Source organism: Larimichthys crocea, chromosome XIII (assembly GCF_000972845.2).
Source record: "Larimichthys crocea isolate SSNF chromosome XIII, L_crocea_2.0, whole genome shotgun sequence".
NCBI lineage: Eukaryota > Metazoa > Chordata > Actinopteri > Sciaenidae > Larimichthys > Larimichthys crocea.
In genome coordinates, this window is record NC_040023.1 from 12,379,522 (window position 1) to 12,397,205 (window position 17,684).

General features: G+C 44.6%; 2 protein-coding genes across 7 annotated transcripts in view; both read right to left on the reverse strand.

Annotated features, from left to right (window-relative positions):
• LOC104934240 (zinc fingers and homeoboxes protein 2) overlaps positions 1 to 4,108 on the reverse strand; it is a 102,936-nt gene extending 98,828 nt beyond the window's left edge. Inside the window, exon 1 of the mRNA XM_019277153.2 lies at positions 3,702 to 4,108. The gene's annotated coding sequence lies outside the window, so the exon portion shown is untranslated. The remainder of the gene's footprint in view (positions 1 to 3,701) is intronic.
• An 8,814-nt stretch (positions 4,109 to 12,922) lies between these two features.
• Positions 12,923 to 17,684, reverse strand: part of col14a1b (collagen, type XIV, alpha 1b) — a 130,765-nt gene continuing 126,003 nt past the window's right edge. For 3 of the 6 annotated variants that reach the window (XM_027286561.1, XM_027286558.1, XM_027286562.1), the window contains one exon: positions 13,558 to 15,037. In XM_027286561.1, coding sequence (XP_027142362.1) covers positions 14,745 to 15,037 — 293 coding nt within the window. In that variant the 3' untranslated portion in view covers positions 13,558 to 14,744. The other 3 variants (XR_003463533.1, XM_027286559.1, XM_027286560.1) reach the window with 3 other exon arrangements.

Sequence of the window (17,684 nt, forward strand, 5' to 3'; positions counted from 1 at the left end):
GACGTGGAAGGTGGGTTCAGTCCAACAGCAGCACGCACACACACACACACACACACACACACACACACACACACTCTGACCAATGACTCACCACACACACACACACAAAATCGCCGACACTTCACTGGTTCACGCACAACCTGGCACGCTCCTACTCTCTTTCCCAAAACACACACCCACTCACACACACACACACACACACACACAGCCTCTCACTATTTCATAAATACATGTGTGTGTGTGTGTGTGAAATAAAAAGGAGTGAGTGGAAAAAGGTCTGAATGTGTGTGTGTGTGTTGCAGCTGTCACGCATGCTTTCTGCATGTGTGTGCACGTGTGAAATAAATAGCAGTTTGACAGAGCAACAAAGTGTGTGTGTGTGTGTGTGTGTGTGTGTGTGTGTGTGTGTGTTTTCCGGCTCGTATAGCTGTCATAAACACTCGTGACTGAAAGCCATTGAGACGCAGAGTGGGCTCCATTTCAACGCCACAAATAATAAAAAAAAAAAAAACGTGCGTCAATTTTCAAAAACCAGCGACGTGAAAGAAAAGCTGCAGAGTGTGTGTGTGTGTGTGTGTGTGTGTGTGTGTGTGTATCGGGGTGACAGGTCAGGTGGTAACAGCAAATCACAGCTGCACTTCCTAGGAACCGGCAAAATGTGTGTGAGTGTGTGTCAAAGAAATAGCAGCGTGTCAGAGCAGGCAGAGGAAAAGGAGTGTGTGATGTGAGAGTGTGTGTGTGTGTGTGTGTAGAAGTATCAGAGCGAGGAAAGGGAAAGCACACTGTGTGTGTGTGTGTGTGTGTGTGTGTGTGTGTGTGTGTTGGCGTTTGTGACAAATAAATAGCAGCAGCAGCAGCAGAGAGGAAGCGAGCGAGCGCTCTGACTCGCAGACTGGCAGCATGACGGACTGATCCCTGCATCCATATCACAGGATTAAAACGCCGACACGGCGCCGACACAATGCGGGCAAAATATGAGACAAAAAAAAAAAAAAGTCGGTCAATGGGAGAGGAAACGTGATTATGGACCAGAACCGGGGAGAGAAAAAAATAAATAAATAATCTGACACACTTTATAAAAACGTACAGCTCGGAGGTGAAGCTGCTCGCGAAGAGACAACACACACTTCAGGAGTACAACAACCTGCCCAGACTCAGTTTACACACCTGTGCACTGAGCCCACACACACACACACACACACCTGAAGTTCCTGATTGGGGTCAGAGGTCAACAAGTTTTTTTATTTTAGTGTGTGTGTGTGTGTGTGTTGAGTGTGCTCGAAGCCATACGGCTTCGAGCACACTCAACACACACACACGCCCAATTATTCATGATTTTATGTAACGAGATTTGGGTAGAAAACGAGGTCGGAGAAGGAACTTGGCAAAAGTTTGATCATGAGCTGAATCTTAAGAAAACAGCTCACACGTTATAAAACACTCACACAGATAATATACACACACGTTAACACACACACACTTTCCTTTTGCACAATCTGGGTCAACGCACCAATAAATCAGATAGAACTGCTTTTATATACAAACCTTCCTGTAATTAACAACGCGTTAGAATCAGCGTACACACCGGGTACAAACCAGTTCAAAACCAGACTGTTCTTCATAGAAACCAGTTCAAACCAGTCGGTTTATTCAGAAACCAGTTCAAACCAGTCAGTTTATTCAGAAACCAGTTCAAACCAGTCCGTTTATTCAGAAACCAGTTCAAACCAGTCGGTTTATTCAGAAACCAGTTCAAACCAGTCGGTTTATTCAGAAACCAGTTCAAACCAGTCAGTTTATTCAGAAACCAGTTCAAACCAGTCGGTTTATTCAGAAACCAGTTCAAACCAGTCCGTTTATTCAGAAACCAGTTTAAAGCAGTCCAACATTCAGTCAGTGTCTTTATAAACCAGTTTAAAAACAGACTTCACAACACACTTTTATTTTAAACCAGTATATTATACATACTACCAGCTTATTTCCATCCAAACCAGTTCAAACCAGTCCACATTGAAAGGTCAGTTTCTATATAAACCAGTTTAAAAACAGACCGTAACACACATTTACAGCCTGTTTCCTAAGTAAAAGCAGTTTAAATCCAGTATTTCATACATACTAACAGGATATTTACGTTTAAACCAGTGAACAGTCAGTCAGTCTCTATATAAACAGACTGTTCTTCATATATAAACCAGTTTAAACCAGTAAACAGTCAGTATATAAACAGACTGTTCTTCATATATAAACCAGTTTAATCCAGTAAACAGTCAGTCAGTCTCTATATAAACAGACTGTTCTTCATATATAAACCAGTTTAAACCAGTAAACAGTCAGTCAGTCTCTATATAAACAGACTGTTCTTCATATATAAACCAGTTTAAACCAGTAAACAGTCAGTCAGTACATAAACAGACTGTTCTTCATATATAAACCAGTATAAAACCAGTCTGCCATTAACTGGCATGAAGTCAGCGTGTTACCGAGCAGCCTCACCGACGACACACTCGGTTTCTTCGCCGTTAAAAACGTTAAAAACGAGTTCCCGTTAAACTTCACGGAGCCGTTACCGACACAAACTGACCCGAGCTCCGTTTAAACTGTTTAAATTCAAAAACTAACCGTCTCGGCTCGGCTCGGCTCGGTCCGAGTGCACACACAGAAAACAGGCAGAAAGAAGCGACCGTACCGTTTAAAAACACCGAAAACCAGAATAAAAACCGAACAAACACGTCGGTGTGGTGGTTTGAGGTGAAATGAAACAGTCAGTAAAGCAGCAGCCCGCCGGGAGAAGCAGCCTGTCCGCCGCTTGCAGCCCGCTGACGGCGGCGTCACCTCAGATGACCCGGCCAGCCAGACTGGCTGTCTGCTAGCTAGCCCCGGGTGAACCTGAGCGTGCAGCGGGGCGACAACAACACATGAGCGGACACTGACGGCGCTGTCAGCCGCTCCACCGTCACACCGAGTCACGGAGAAAAACAAAAACACACACCGGGATTATTTTACACTTGTCTCGGCTCGGAGTTCAACGTGTAACTCGGGATAGTGCGGAGCCAAAACAAACGCATTTCCCGACATGAAAGCAAAACATCCAGAGCCAGGCGGGCAGCCACGTTTCAGCGGCCGAGCGTGAGAGCGTGTGCGCGGGGGGACGGATCACGCTACACCGCCTAGCTTCACCCGGGCTGCCCGGCACTGACGGGGGGGCTAGCGGGCTAGCGGCTAGCTCCTGTGGCTAATAAATTTATTATGTGCACTTTCCCCGGAGGTGGAGGAGGTGGAGGTGGAGGTGGAGGAGGTGGAGGAGGTGGAGGGGGGGACGGCAAAAGTTGGCCACCAGAAAAAAAAACAACGCGGACCGGATGACATCCACTGTCTGACAACTAATCCACTAATAAAACAACCCGAGAGCAGCAACACAGCAACTAAAGTTGCCTGACAGCCAGGCATCGCAACTGTTTCCAGTCTAGTTTGTCCGCCGGGTGATAGCAAGGTGACTCCCCGCTCAGGGAGTCTGATGCCCGGGCGCAGCAGCAGCAGCAGCAGCCCCGGGCAGAGACAGACATCCAGCCCGGGCAGAGAGGCAGGCAAAGCGGCTAGTCTGTCTGCAGCGAGCCGCGGGTGATAACTTCACTTTTGCGGTCACTTTGCTCCACATTTCTCCCCGGGACTTGAATAAATAAGAAGTTCCCCGTGTGTCCTACCTGTGCGTGCGTGTCCCGGTGCAGAGGCGGCAGCCCGGGCCGGTTATTCCCAGAGATCCAGGGTGGTGCGGTGCGGGGCGCATATGGCTAGCGCTGGGTACAGTAAAGACTGTAGCATAGCTAACCTAAAGACAACAGAGCGGGGGAACAAACGCTGCCTCCTCGCTGCTCATAGGGGGGATCGACGACAAAAACCACATGATCTTTTACGTCAGCATATATTTGCATAGGATGCCAAATTTATGTCTCGCGCCCAGGTGACGTGAGGATGTACAGAAAAGTTTGCGGACGCTGCGGGCTCGGCTGCGCGGGGTTGCGGTGCAGAAGGCGCGGGCATGTTGCAGCCACGCAGCCCCCCTCTCCTCTCCGGTCCCCTCCCGCCCGCCTCCTCCTGCTCCTGCGAGCCCCTGCTCCGCACCGCTGCGCCGGTTTTTATGACTCCCAGCGCGGCGTGGCTGCTCCACGATCACCGCTATCACCTCCGCGTGCATGCACGGCGCGGGGACCTGCAGCTCACCTGTGCTGCTTTATGTCGACTTTACCAGAGTTTACCTGCAGGGCTGCACCTGCAGGTAAACTTTAATGTATGTTTTTAAATCACGTGCAGCAGATTTATGGTTTTAAATAACAAACTGACATCAGCTGCGACCAGAGAAAATGTTTTTCTGAGGACACCTGTTTGATCCGGAGCTGACCTGACACACACACACACACACAAACACACACACACACACACACACAAACCTACAGAAAGTGTGTGTGTGTGTGTGTGTGTGTGTGTGTGTGTGTGTGTGATGGAGGAAGAGCAGTGGAAGTGAAGCTTCACCTCTCTCTCTCTCTCTCTCTCCTGCATCTAATCAGCCTCATGTATTTTTGATAAATGAGGCTTGTTGTAGCTGATCAGATGCAATAAATGTTGGAACATCTTCAACACACACACACACACACACACACGCAGGTGTGTGAAAACACGGCAGAGGGCGACACCTACAGCCGGGTGTGAGTAACTGTGATTCTTTATGATGTTTACAGGAGCAGAGGTGACTTTAAAAAATGATCCGATGACCTTTGACATCGGCGTGTTCGAGGAGTCCGAGTTCAGTTTAGACGAAATCGTGGACGCGCAGATGAAAACACGGAGGTGGAACGATCCGCAGGAATCAGCTGTGAGCAGCTTGAACGATTCGTGTTTCGGATTTTAGTCGTTTTAATCTGTGAAGCACTTTCAGCCGCTCTAACTTCAGTCGATCAATCGATCGACAGTGAACGCGACCTTCGGTGAGGCGTTCGAAGTCAGTCAGTCTCTCTCCGTGATAAATAATAACACAGGATGTTTTCTTTGACACTTTGTTTTTCTGTCTGTAGATTTCACCAAATGTTTACGTTAGATAATGTCTCGTTTGCATATTTAAACATAAATGTTTGATTAATTGATGTCAGAAGTCGAACTTCCAACATCGAAGACGACTTCTCTGTTCGTCACACAAACAGTTTATGTTGTTTGAGTCAGTTTTTATGGACACGAGGCCTCACAGGTGGATTCTGATGATCTGGACTTGTGTCGGCGAGCTTCTTCTGAACCAGTCAGGAGTTTATTCAAAGTCAAACAGCTTATTAAGTAAAGCGCTTATTTTATCACCAAACACACGTCTTTATGCTCGGGCGTGGTGCGTTCAGGGACAAGCTGACGAGGAGAGCAGAGAAAAACAACAAGAGCTGAGTCCGAGCCGTCTCTGCAGGAGAGTTTGTCTGCAACTGGAACTGGAAGCTCTCGCCAGTGTCTCCAGAATACACAATCAGGTAATGTTGCCAGGCAAGAAAGTGCCAGCTCTAGCCAATAAGCAGAGTTTTGGCCAACATTGCTTAGCAACAAAAGTTAAAAACCGAACCACTCAAGTCTTAAAATAGTCTTTAAAATAGTAATCAAGAGCCGACAGTGTCACAAATGTCTGCAGATAAAACGCTCCGGAGCAAAGGAAGCGGCCCTGCAGAGAAACAAAGAAGGTGGAAAAGAAAGTTTCCACATGAAGAGAGAATTCAGATTTTAACCCTCAGACACGGATTGGATTGAAGACAGAGACTCGTTAGAATAAAGGCTGCAGAGACGGTGTGACCTCTCACCACACGAGGACCTTTAACAAAACCTCATCGTCCTCGTTCACTTTTTAATCGAGCGGTCATTTGAATTTTTCCGTGCCACAACAAAACACAAGAACGAGCGCCACGCCCTGACAGAGAATTTGCATATCATCGTGGTCGGGCAGAGAAAACACAGACGTGATGAACAAAAGGTTCTCAGCCGCTCACAGACGTCAGAATATTACAGACGTGCACGGTGAGAAATAAAAACTGCAGCCTGCAGTCGTTTTTTTTTGTCTCGTGACACGAGGAGCCGCTGGACTCCTTCCTGCAATTAATCAAACGAAGCCGCCCGAAAAGGGAACAAATAAAAAGTCATTATTTGAAGTCACAGTTCAGAAGACGTGTCGAGGTCGCCTGAGCCGAGAGGCTGAGGGCGGCTTCCTCCCTTCACTGTCTGACAGAAGGAGTCTGGATGGAATTCAGTGACAGTTTATCACCAATAAAAACTACAAATCAAAACAGAAAGGAAGATCTCCGACAAAACGTTGGATCGTCTGTCAGCGGCCGTGTGACACGAGAGCACAAACATTTCAAACTAATAGATCGACGCTGATGTCGTGAATCAATAGCAGTGACTCAGCAGCTGCTTCGAGCGTTTATGACTCACTTTGTGGTCTGCGCTCAGTTTCAGAGCAAATCCACAAACCCGCAGAGGAAACGGAGGAAAGTATGTTAACGCCTGCCGTCATTATATTTGTGTCTGTTAAAAGGCTGGGTCTCATTATAGATTCATAAATTCTTGCTGTGACTCAGCGAGAGACTTCACTCGCTTCTTGACGTCCCCTGCTTAATTGTCTATTTTCCTCTAAATGAAACATAATTTACTGAATGAACTTCAGAGACTGAGACGATAAACTGTTTCCTGAAGTCATAAAACAAGCGAGACGTCGCCTCGTTTCTCCTGAAGACTGCCTCCAGCCCCCTGCTGGTCTGAGACTGCACAGACGGCCAATGTCCCCAGCTGACCTCTGGGGACAAGAACGTAAACAAACACGGCGTCTGAAGCGAAGTTCATGATTTGGTGTTCTGAGCTAGTCGAGATATTTCTAAAACCATCGTTTCTTGCCCCCGACGTCGGACTGATGGTGTTGACGTATTCTCATTTCATGGTTCAGGACAAAGTAAGACCTCGTCTGAATGCAGAAGACGCAGCTCCTGTTCTGAGTGACCGCTCCTTTAAGTGGTGCGAGGAGGAACACAGCCTCCGTCCTGCCATGAATAATACAAACACGCATTTTCAGGCAGCGTTGTTCTCGTGTATTCACACAGAAAGTGGTGCATTTATTCGTGTGATGTGAAGTGATCGTCTGTATTCAGAATGAATCTGTATTTACATATTTTTCATGAGGTATCTGGAGACGAGGCTGATCTAATGTTCCAGCTCCATCCTCACAGTGGACTGTTATACATATACATGGAGGTTATGAGCTCTGGCTCCGGGCCTTTGTGGCTGCGCCGCGCTGCTTACATCGACTTTGCTGACTTTGTGTCTCGGCCAGAAAGTCAAAACCTTTTTTTTAGAGGATCGGAGCCAAAAAAACGGCTGAGAGTCTTTGTTTTACAAAACAGTGAACACAACCTTCAGCGAGGCGTTCAAAGTCACCTACAGTCAGCCCAACAGAAGAACACACGTTTTCTGTTTCTCTGCATAACGGATGAAACAACGCGTCGTGTTCTCGAAGGTGAGACACACAACAAACACACAACATGTGATATTTAGTATGTTCACGTCTCATTTATATATTTAAACATTAAAGGTCATAATACAAAAACAATTGTCACCGGTCCTCCTAAACCTGCTCAGGCCTGCATCGTGTTCAGTGTGATCATGTCTCGTGTCCGCTGTTTGTCTGTAAGTCCAGTTTTAATTATCCAACAACTATTAGGACGGGATGAGATCAGCACGATGACAGTTATCGATCAGTCGGCGTGTTTCCATCCAGCAGAGTTTAATTTAAATTAAAAAAAGAGTTTTTACACTTTGCTGAGATGAAAAAATTTGACGTATCAATTAAAACGAAATGATACAGACCTGATGAATAAATGACGACGTACAGAGTCCCAAAGTCGAGATTTACTTTGTTTTAGCAGTTTAATAAACGACGATGTTTCTCGGCCTGACACTCAAACTTCATGAAGTTGCTTCCATCAGCAGCTCCATAAGAAATGATGCTGGCATGTGGCGTGTTCCTCAACAACACTCACATACAGCATGTACTTAAACATCAGACGCTGGCGTCACAGTAACATGAACCAGTTCACGTTGTTTTGGGTGTTAAACGACGCGGCATCATCTGATGCGTGTCGCAGCAGGTAACCACGTCTGCGTGGTCAGCTCGCCTCTCAGTCACGAACTGAAAGAATCAGAGAGGCCTCGCTGAATCGTCGCTCGATATCATGAACTGAATGAAACATTAAAAACAATAATTAAAGAACGTCATGACCTGGAGGTGTCCAACGTTTCCACCTAGTGGTGCCTCCACAGTTCTTCTCCTCCTGCAGCTTTTAGTCCAGTCACCTCCCCGCTCTTCTTCTTCTCTGGTGCTCATTAGTGAGACACCTGCCTCACTTTGGTGCTCCTCCTCGATAGTTTATTCATCAGGAGGAGGAGGAGGAGGAGGAGGAGAGCGATGCGCTGTCTGGACACAGCTTCATTCAAATGAAGTGAGGAACCATTAACACACACACACACACACACACACACACACTGGACCGTCCTCTGCTGCAGTGAGCGTCAGTAATTACAAACATGAGCGACTCAGCACAGTATCAGTGTTAATTTAATGTGTATGTGTGTGTGTGAGAGTGTGTGTGAGTGTGTGTGTGAGCAGTTTATCAGATTTTGCAAGGTGGATCGTCCCGGCTTGTTCACACACACACACACACACACACACACACACACACACACACACAGTTTTCTGCCTCGTTTCTTCTGTCTCTGTTTCCTCAGAGAGGCTGAGCTGCGTCACCTGCTCTGCATAACAACATCCGACTCAAAGCTTTGAGCTCGTTTACGCACAGATGAGTTGATGAAGCTACGCTCACACAGGTGAGTCTGGAAGACTGGATGTCTGTGTGTGAAATACACCTGTACACCTGCTGAGCAGCAAAGCAGGACCTCAGAGGGTTGTCCTGCTTCTGCCGCCCTCAGCTGGATCATCGGTGGACCTGAGTTCAAAATCAGTTGTTACAGTTTTAAAAAGACTTCCTTTAAATATTAACATCACGACACGTTTCACTCCAAACTGCAGCTTGGTCAGTAGCATCAGTTTTCCACTTGCAGGGCTCTGAGGTCGGGTCGTCCGGTTAAACTTTCAAAATAAAGTTTGTAGAAAAAACATTTCACATTTCATCAGTTTAAGCCGAAAACATTAAAACAAGCCCGCTCACGCTGACGTGAACTTTCCAATCATCTTCAACGATCAAACTGACTGTTGTTCATTCATGTAGTCGACGATTGTAGACGATTCATTCTGACAGAAAGTATTGATGATGTTTGTAACATCCGGGACACAAGCTGATGATTGGATCAGCATGCTGGTTACACTATCTGCTGATGAAGATCATGTGATGGGATCGAAAGCTCCAGAGCAGCTACTAAATGGAGCCATGAGCTGAGATTGTTTTTCTCAAGTTTAATGATGTTTAATGATCTAACTCAGTTTTCTGCTTCTGCTTTAAACACACACACTTACATTCCTACATTACCAAGAGGGGACTGTCAGTGTATAGCAAAGAAGCGAGGACGTCTGTGGAAAGTGGGGACCGTCAAACACAAACACGGTTTCTCTACAAAGTCTGACCCTGACGTTCGTCTGTGCAGCTGATCTGAGCGTTTTATCTTCCGTCTTGTGATCTGCCTCCTCTGCCTCGTGTTGATGTTAAACCGTCGCCTAACAACATATATTACGACACGATGACAGAAGTCTCTCTTCTGAACATCACGGAGCAGATTCGCCTCATTGTCTTCGTCAGCTTTTGCCGGCGTTCAGGAGCTTCGGTCACATGGATTTTGTTTCACGGTGACTCTGATCAAGTGTAATTCGATTTGGCGGATTTAGGCCCAAATGTGAAGCGCATGTGTCAGATTAAAGATGATTCCTCTCGGGTTATAAATATCACACATGGCAGCTCATTCAGGAGCCACGTTCATTATGTTAATTCTTTCTCCATGAACGTGCAGCGGCTTTCAGAGCAGGATGTGGTTTTCACCATGTTCACATCGTTTTCACTTGTGGTCGGTTGACTTGGCGGCACAATAGTGTGGTTGAGGTTTCTGAGGTGAACCCTGAACCCCGAGTTCAGCTGTCAGCAGCTCGGACGGGTTGTGCTCTGATTGTTTGTGAAACATCCCTGAATAAATAAAGGTTTGAAAATACATTTATTTTGAATTAAGAGCACCAAAAACCTGGAGTACAGATCTGCATCACTGCTGTATAATATACTACATACCTCTGACTGAAAATATAAAGTTTGATCAGACAACAACGTGAGATTAAATAAACCAGCTGTCTCCACCATGAGTGAATTTAAGGTGTCAGACACGTAGACTCATAAACAAACAAAGAACTAAAGATTCAGGAAGTCACTCACCTCTCTGTTAAACTTGTTATTGTTTGTACGTGGCTGTAGAACAGTCTTTTAGTTTGCCTGTACCAGCTGTGTCACATCTTAGTTATTTTATTCTCACTTGTCTTTTGTTTGTTTGTTGTTGTTTTTTTTACATATTTGATATATAGAAGAAGTCTTGCACTTCCTGTGGTTGTTTTAAATGTGCTGAATAAATGAAGCTGGCACTGGTCTTGACCATGAAAGACAGATATTTTGAATATTTATGTTGAATAAATAAAAAGATTTGGCTGAAGCTGCTGGTTCTGTCACATTTCACTGTTGTGTTGTACACCGTCTTTACCACACGAGGGCAGCATTTAGTCAGTGCAGCAGCAGAGCGCCGCTCGTCAACAGAGGAGGTCTGAACACGCCGATCAAACAGTGAAAGGTCAAAGGTCGCTCATCAGAAGTGAAATCTGTGAAACTTGGAGTTCATGTTCTGAAAGACTAAAATATAAATCAGAGGGAAAGAAAAGTGAAATAAAAACATGTACAGACGACGACGACGTCCTCAGAACAGACAAACATCTTCATCACACATTGTAATTTAACTGTAGCGGTAATTACAATCAACCTCATCAGAACTAAAGAGCTGTAATTACTGTATTTAACCACTCTGAGCTCTTGTGATGATGACAGGATATCGCTCACGAGTGTCCTCTTATTCAAACAGCAACAGATATTCAGCAGCAAACAGGAGCCGTGAAGCTTTTTAAAGGAGCAGTCTGCTTCATTTCACTAAATCTAACCCACATGTGAGGTCAACAGAAGTCACAGCGGATTTAAACTGAGGACCACGTTAGGTTCTCTCCATCCAGCAAGACCACAGAGGAACTGCTCCTCCATGAAGGAACGTCTGGACGTGCAGAAGATTGGATCAGGAATCAGAAACATTATTTCCCACATGTACAGTATGTGTAGTAAACATTTAGTGTTTCGTATTACAGAGACTTAACCAACAACAAAAACTCAGACACATTCCAAATGTCAGGTTAACACCGTCAGTGCAATAAAGAAAATGATTTCTGGCTCATGTTAAATATTTTTCAGTCGTCCAGGTCATCTTGTTTGTGTTTGTAGATCCACGAGGACGTTTCACAATCCAAGAAGCTTCTTCAGCTCTGACTGTAATTGTTCCACTTAGTTCGTTAGTGCTCATCGTTGTGTGACCTGAGGTCGAGTGTGAACGACGGTCGTGGTTATAAGTGGTTTGGTTTCACCCGTTTTGGATGTCAGACGAACTCTGAGCTGAGCTACAAGTTGTTAAAGTTAAAAGTGAACTTAAAGAAACGTGACTTCATAATTTAAAAAAAACTTGATCTGAGCTCCGTAAATTTTAAAGAGTTCCCTTTCACTGAAAAACACACGTGGCAACTTTCACTGGTAAATTTATAGAGTTAAAATAGTAACGTGACTGATCACATCCAGACAAGACACAACAAACTTTGTTTTACTTTTGAAAGAAAACTAAATTTTTAGTATTTTTAAAATACTGTTATTAATTTGAGTTTAAACTGCTGTTTGAAAGTGTTTTTCATTTTGATTTTACCGTCACTATTGACGATAATAAAAAGATAAAAATAAAGTAAAACAGGTAAAACATGTGAGTTTGTGTGTGTGTGTGTTCTCTGGTTAATCGTCTGAGCTGCTGCGCGGTGAAGAAGCTGCAGGGAGTTTTGTTTCACAGGAGGGGGGAATTAAACCAAAGAGAAATCCGCCTTCATCTATTAAACAGCGTCCTCAGTGGACAAATTAATTAATAATCGTTTATTAGTGCTAAATGGAAATTTCTCCGAGCAGATAGAGGGAACTCATCTTCTTCCTCTGACTCTAATTAGATCGTCTCCCTTCTTTTGCTTTTAAGCTCTCAGACCTGATTCCTGTTTGATTCAAGTGATTTTTTAAAGGCTGCTCTTTAACATCGAGTGGAAGTCTTCTGGACATTCAATTCATTTCTTGTTCGCTTAAATAAAATTCAGTATTTTCGACAGATGGACGCTGCCAGACTTTCACATTAAAGATTCACTGGTTCAGCCACAAACAGACTCTTCTGATGTTTCTGTGGTGACGCAGGAGAAAACGGATTTCTCTGAAAACCTCGATGATTCACTCTCTCTCCTGCTTCAGCTCAGCTTCACCTCCGAGCGGCTCCTCAGATCATCCTACAGTCCTAACAATCAAACAAATAAGTATAACTCTCCATGTTTTCTCCTCTATACACTCGCCTGTTTCATAAAAGCTGTCAGACTTTCAGACGACTTCCTCTGAGAAAACGTCGGTTTGTGGTTTGGAGCGGACTGAAGCCTGAAAAGATCAGTGAGGTAAAAGAGTAAAATATTATATACAAAACGTTTTAAATTATGTTTTGTAGAAATTTTTATTTAAAGATTTATTTACAACCTGTGAGAAACTAAAATGTTTAATGACAATATTCTTAAAGCCGTTTTTCATAGACTTGATTCCACGTGATTTATTAATTGTTATCGATTTTATGGTTCTCTTTATTTTTAATATTTACTTCTAGTTTCTCTTTGGCATCGTTTCTTTCTGCTGTCGACGTCACTTCTTTTTTTCTTTGTCTGTGTTTTTAAGAGGGCAGGAGTCAGGTAGATATTTATGTGGTCAGCTGTTCAGGTGATCAGGATGACCAACAAAAAGAGAAGTGCTGGAAGAAGTACTTACAAAGTACTTTTACTTTCACTGAAGTAAGAGAATTCCTCAGAGATACTGTAATCTGAAAAGTAACTAGAGTAAAAGGTATTTTACCTCTGAGATGTGGTGCAGTACAAGTCGAAAATGGCATGAAAATACTGGAGTAAAGTACTTTGATTTTGTACTCGAGTACAGTACAGTAAACGTACTTACATTCCCTCGCAGGTCATTTATAGTTTGGGTGTGAATGTTGGTTTCATGAGAGCAGGAAGTTGAACTCGCCCGCTGGTTTCCAATCAGCTTCCTGCGGCTCACAAAATGCTTCAGCTCGTGCTCGGTCCCTCTTTAATCAGAGCTCAGAGTTCAGTCACATCACCTGCTGAGGGACAGCGACACATTTTAACCACACACACACACACACACACAAACACACACAAACAACAACAACAACAACAGTTGTACTTCAGCTTTATTGTTCTGAGAAAATCAATAACAAGTAAAAAATAAATTACTTCCTTGATTTTTTCATTGTTCAAACATGTCCTGGTCAGAGGTGTGGAGGCCTGCAGTGACTCCTCGCAGACCCGAAGGCTTCAGAAACACTGAATTCAAAATGGTTTACGAGATATTTGGAAAAAGTTTAAAGTGTGCTTGAAGTTTGTGAGGCACACCTTCTTCCAAATACCTGGACTTCCCTTTACATGATTCATCTCCAGCAAACTTTAACTTCAAAGCTGAGCTGTGTTTCTGCAGATGGCATCCAGTTTAACTTAAATCATGTTACACATGGAGGCAGATCAAACGAGTCAAACGAATCCAACGAATCAGAAAAAACACAGAGCGGGAAACTCTTTTTCAATCTACAAACTGAAACCTCGACAGCGCTTCTGTCAGTTACAAGATCCAGAAACCGAAACAACAAAATCAAAAATACATTTACTCAGAAACACGATATTTCTTTTCTGGAATACAGAGCGACGTCAGTTTGAGCTCAACACTGTTACAATAACTGCAAACGACTGAAGGAAAAACAAACGATAAACTTTTTACGTGACGGTAAAATGTGTCTATGGCTCTATGAGATTAAACAAAATGATACATCACATGGTAAATAAACTAAAACATGCAGAACGTTACATAAATAACTTTGTTTCTCTTTCGTTCTGGAGCTGAAGACTTCCTGCTGACGTTAACGTATGAAATCAGATATTTATGCATCACGATGTTTGCTGTAAGCGTCTCTGTGTATAAATGCTATTTAAGTGAGAACATTCTCGTAAGACGATCAGGAGGCACTTAACCAACCGAGTGAAAACCAAAACAGCAAAACTGAAAAGGAAACGTTTGATGGATCAAAGATGAAACCATGAGATATAAAGTCCAGTTAAGCCGAGTCCTTTTTAACACGACCGTCTCTGCTGAGACAAAAACAACAAAACAAATCAATCGACAGTTTTCTCAACGTTAATTCGATAGCATAGATGAGTTAAAATAGTCCCAACCTGATACCCCCACCCCGTCCCCTCTAGATGTCCATAAGAAATCCTCTACATCAGGCACTTGTTGATTAGTCCTTAACGGCTCCAAACCGCCCAATCAGCAACGGCGAACGGCCCTCCGTCATCCAATCACCTCCTCTCATTTAATTAGTCCCGACAGCGTCTTCGCTCCTCTCTTTAGTCTCCTCTTCGGCCCGATTCTCTCCTCGTCTCCGTCCAGGCTCCGGGCGCTGCGGTAGACGCCGGGGGACCTCATTTCAACCTCATCCTGGGCGTAGGCGGGGTCGTCCGGGGCCACGGGCTGCGGGGCCGGGTAGTTGGGCTGGTAGTAGCGGTAAGGATCGTCCTCCTCGACCTCGCCATAGTTCTGGAAGACGTTGGACGGCAGTTGGACTGCGGGGATAGGGCCGCCGTCAGTATCATCTTCACCCTCTGCGTTGCCAACCCACCAGGCAGCGAGCCGAGCCAGAACGCCAGAACGCCCGGCAGACAGTCAGTAAGAGCCCAAAACAAAGACGGCCGGCGCCCACCACCACCACAGGAAGCGAGGATTTGGATTGGTTTGTTGGGTTTTGATTGGGTTAGCGAGACAGGAAGAGGGGGAGGGAAAAGAAGGAAGGAGCGTGAGACACAGAGGGACAAAGGGTTACCAAAGGTTACCAAGGGTTGCCGTGGGTTACCAAGAGTTACTGAATCAGGGTTACCAAGGTTACGGACTGAAAGCAGAGTTAGAGGGGAGGACGACTGCAAATTAAAAGTTAAAATAAGAAACAAAGTTTCATGAGAGAAAACTGGTGCAAATGTTTTTACATTTTATCAGGACATGATTAGATTTGTTATCTGTCAATTCTTTTGAATTGTCACAATTTGAGTCATTTAAAGTTTTTCAAGTGGTTAAAAATAAACGTGCAAAATCTCTATTGAATGGTGGCAAAAGGGGTCGTGCAGATGAGCTTTGAGGAGTTTTGTGGTGTTACAGGAGTTTGTATTAATCAGTGAATCCTGCGGATTAAAAAAGAGGCGCTGGACGATCGTAATCTAGAAGGAAGTCAGGAGAGGACGAATCGCGTCAGTGTGAGTTCATCGTACACGTAACACTGTATTTTATTCACACAAACATAAATCCTCACTAGAGCAACAAATGTGGATTCATATCGACATATCGTCCATGCTTCATGGAAACTAGAGAGCACATTTTAAACCATATGTGTTTTAAAAGACGCCCTCAGTGGGCGTAGAGCCGAAGACGGGACAGCAGGAAGCATTTGGGATAGTTCAGGTTATGTGAAGTGTCGGTGTGTTACCTACAGCAGATGGCGGGCGGCAGGAGCTAAAAATGTACTGCTGCAGCAACAAAATGTATTTTAGACACATACAGAAGTGAACGTCATCATTTCTGAAGCACTCCTTAAGGTGATGCAGTGCTGTACGTTATGTTACATTATGTGTAAGTACCGAGAGGCAGCGTCGAAGCTGGTCTGCTGACGCCACATCAGCAGCATCCTGCAGCAGTTAAACTCACTAATCCCCGCTGCTGCTATTTACAGAGTTCGTGAACGCAGCTCGATGTTACGAAGGGGAAAAGTTGTAAAATGAAGAGAGAGGAGGAGAGACACGAAGACAAAGACAGAGGCGGAGAGACACGAAGACAAAGACAGAGGAGTGATTATAACATGCAGACCGAGAGCCGCTGCGTGACCTTTGACCTCAACACACATCCAGGTTCAACACACGTCATGCATTTACGAGTAAAGGCGACTCATGCAGGGAATGAATTACACTTAAATATTACTCAGATGTAACAGGTAAAAAGCTGATTCATCACCTGAAGTTGCACGTCTTCTGCTGAGTCATGCTGTATTTAATGGTGATGTATGTATAAGAAAACCATCCATGCAGCATCTTTCCGGTGACTGATTAAACCCGCGCTCCAACGTCTCAGAAAACGGTCAGTGATTTAGTTTTTATTGGCTGATAGATGCAGGAAACCGGGCAGCTCGAACCTGATGCTGCAGGAAGACAAAGCCTGAAGGGCTGCCAGATGTTTCATAGATGATTTGATTGGCCCAGTGAAATGAACTTTAAGGTTTTGTGTTCGTGCTTTAATCATTATTAATACGTGTCACGTGTTTTTATCCTCATCCTGCACTCGGAGGTTGATCCATGAATGAATCCAATCACACGTGCTTTGAGGCGAACAGCTGACCCCTCTCATCAAACCGCACTTGACTGTTATCTTGTGGGTCTTCCTCGTCCTCCACCCACCTGGTCTCACACAGGGGAGAGCTGCGTGGGTGGAGGCCAACAGTCCTCTCCGGCTTCTCGAGAGACACTTGGAAATACAATGCGTCACTTTCACAGTACGCGAGTCACGGTGGAAAAAACGTTTCCTGATGCATTTGTCGAACTCTTCCTGCAGATCAAGGAGGATAAAGTCGATGTTAAGCGTCATTTCACTGGGTCTTTCAGTATCTTGGGACGATTTCTTTATAATTTTAATGATCTGGGTGAAGCGACCCTTTAATGTGACAGGCGAACTAACTGACGGTGTATTCCTAAAGGCCCACTCACACCGGAGGCGTTACGTCGCGGTCACCGGAACAGATAGCTTCCAGTCTAGTCAATGAGAGCACTCACACAGGGCGCGTCTCAGCAGCGTCTCAGAAGCGTCTCAGAAGCGTCTCAGAAGCGTCTCAGAAGCGTCTCAGCAGCGTCTCAGAAACTTTCCGTAGCATTTCTTTTTTTGACGCGAGCCGCTGCTAAACCTCGTAAATTTCAACAGAGCACTGCGCATCAGACAGGAAATCCGACACAGAATCAACTTTATAAACTTCCGCCCCCTTTCAAAATAAAACACAATACGCAGTTCATGTCGCTTATCACAACTTCACACCAACGTTACGTCATGACCGGTGGCACCAGGTGATCAAAGATCGATCAAAGAGTCTCAATGAGAGACTAATTGTTGAAGTGGAACAACACACAATCATTTATGACACAACAGATGCCTTTTATAATCTCCTCCACTTTAGTGAATCAGTCAGCTGTTTGTTGTTGTTGTTTTCTTTATACACTGTTT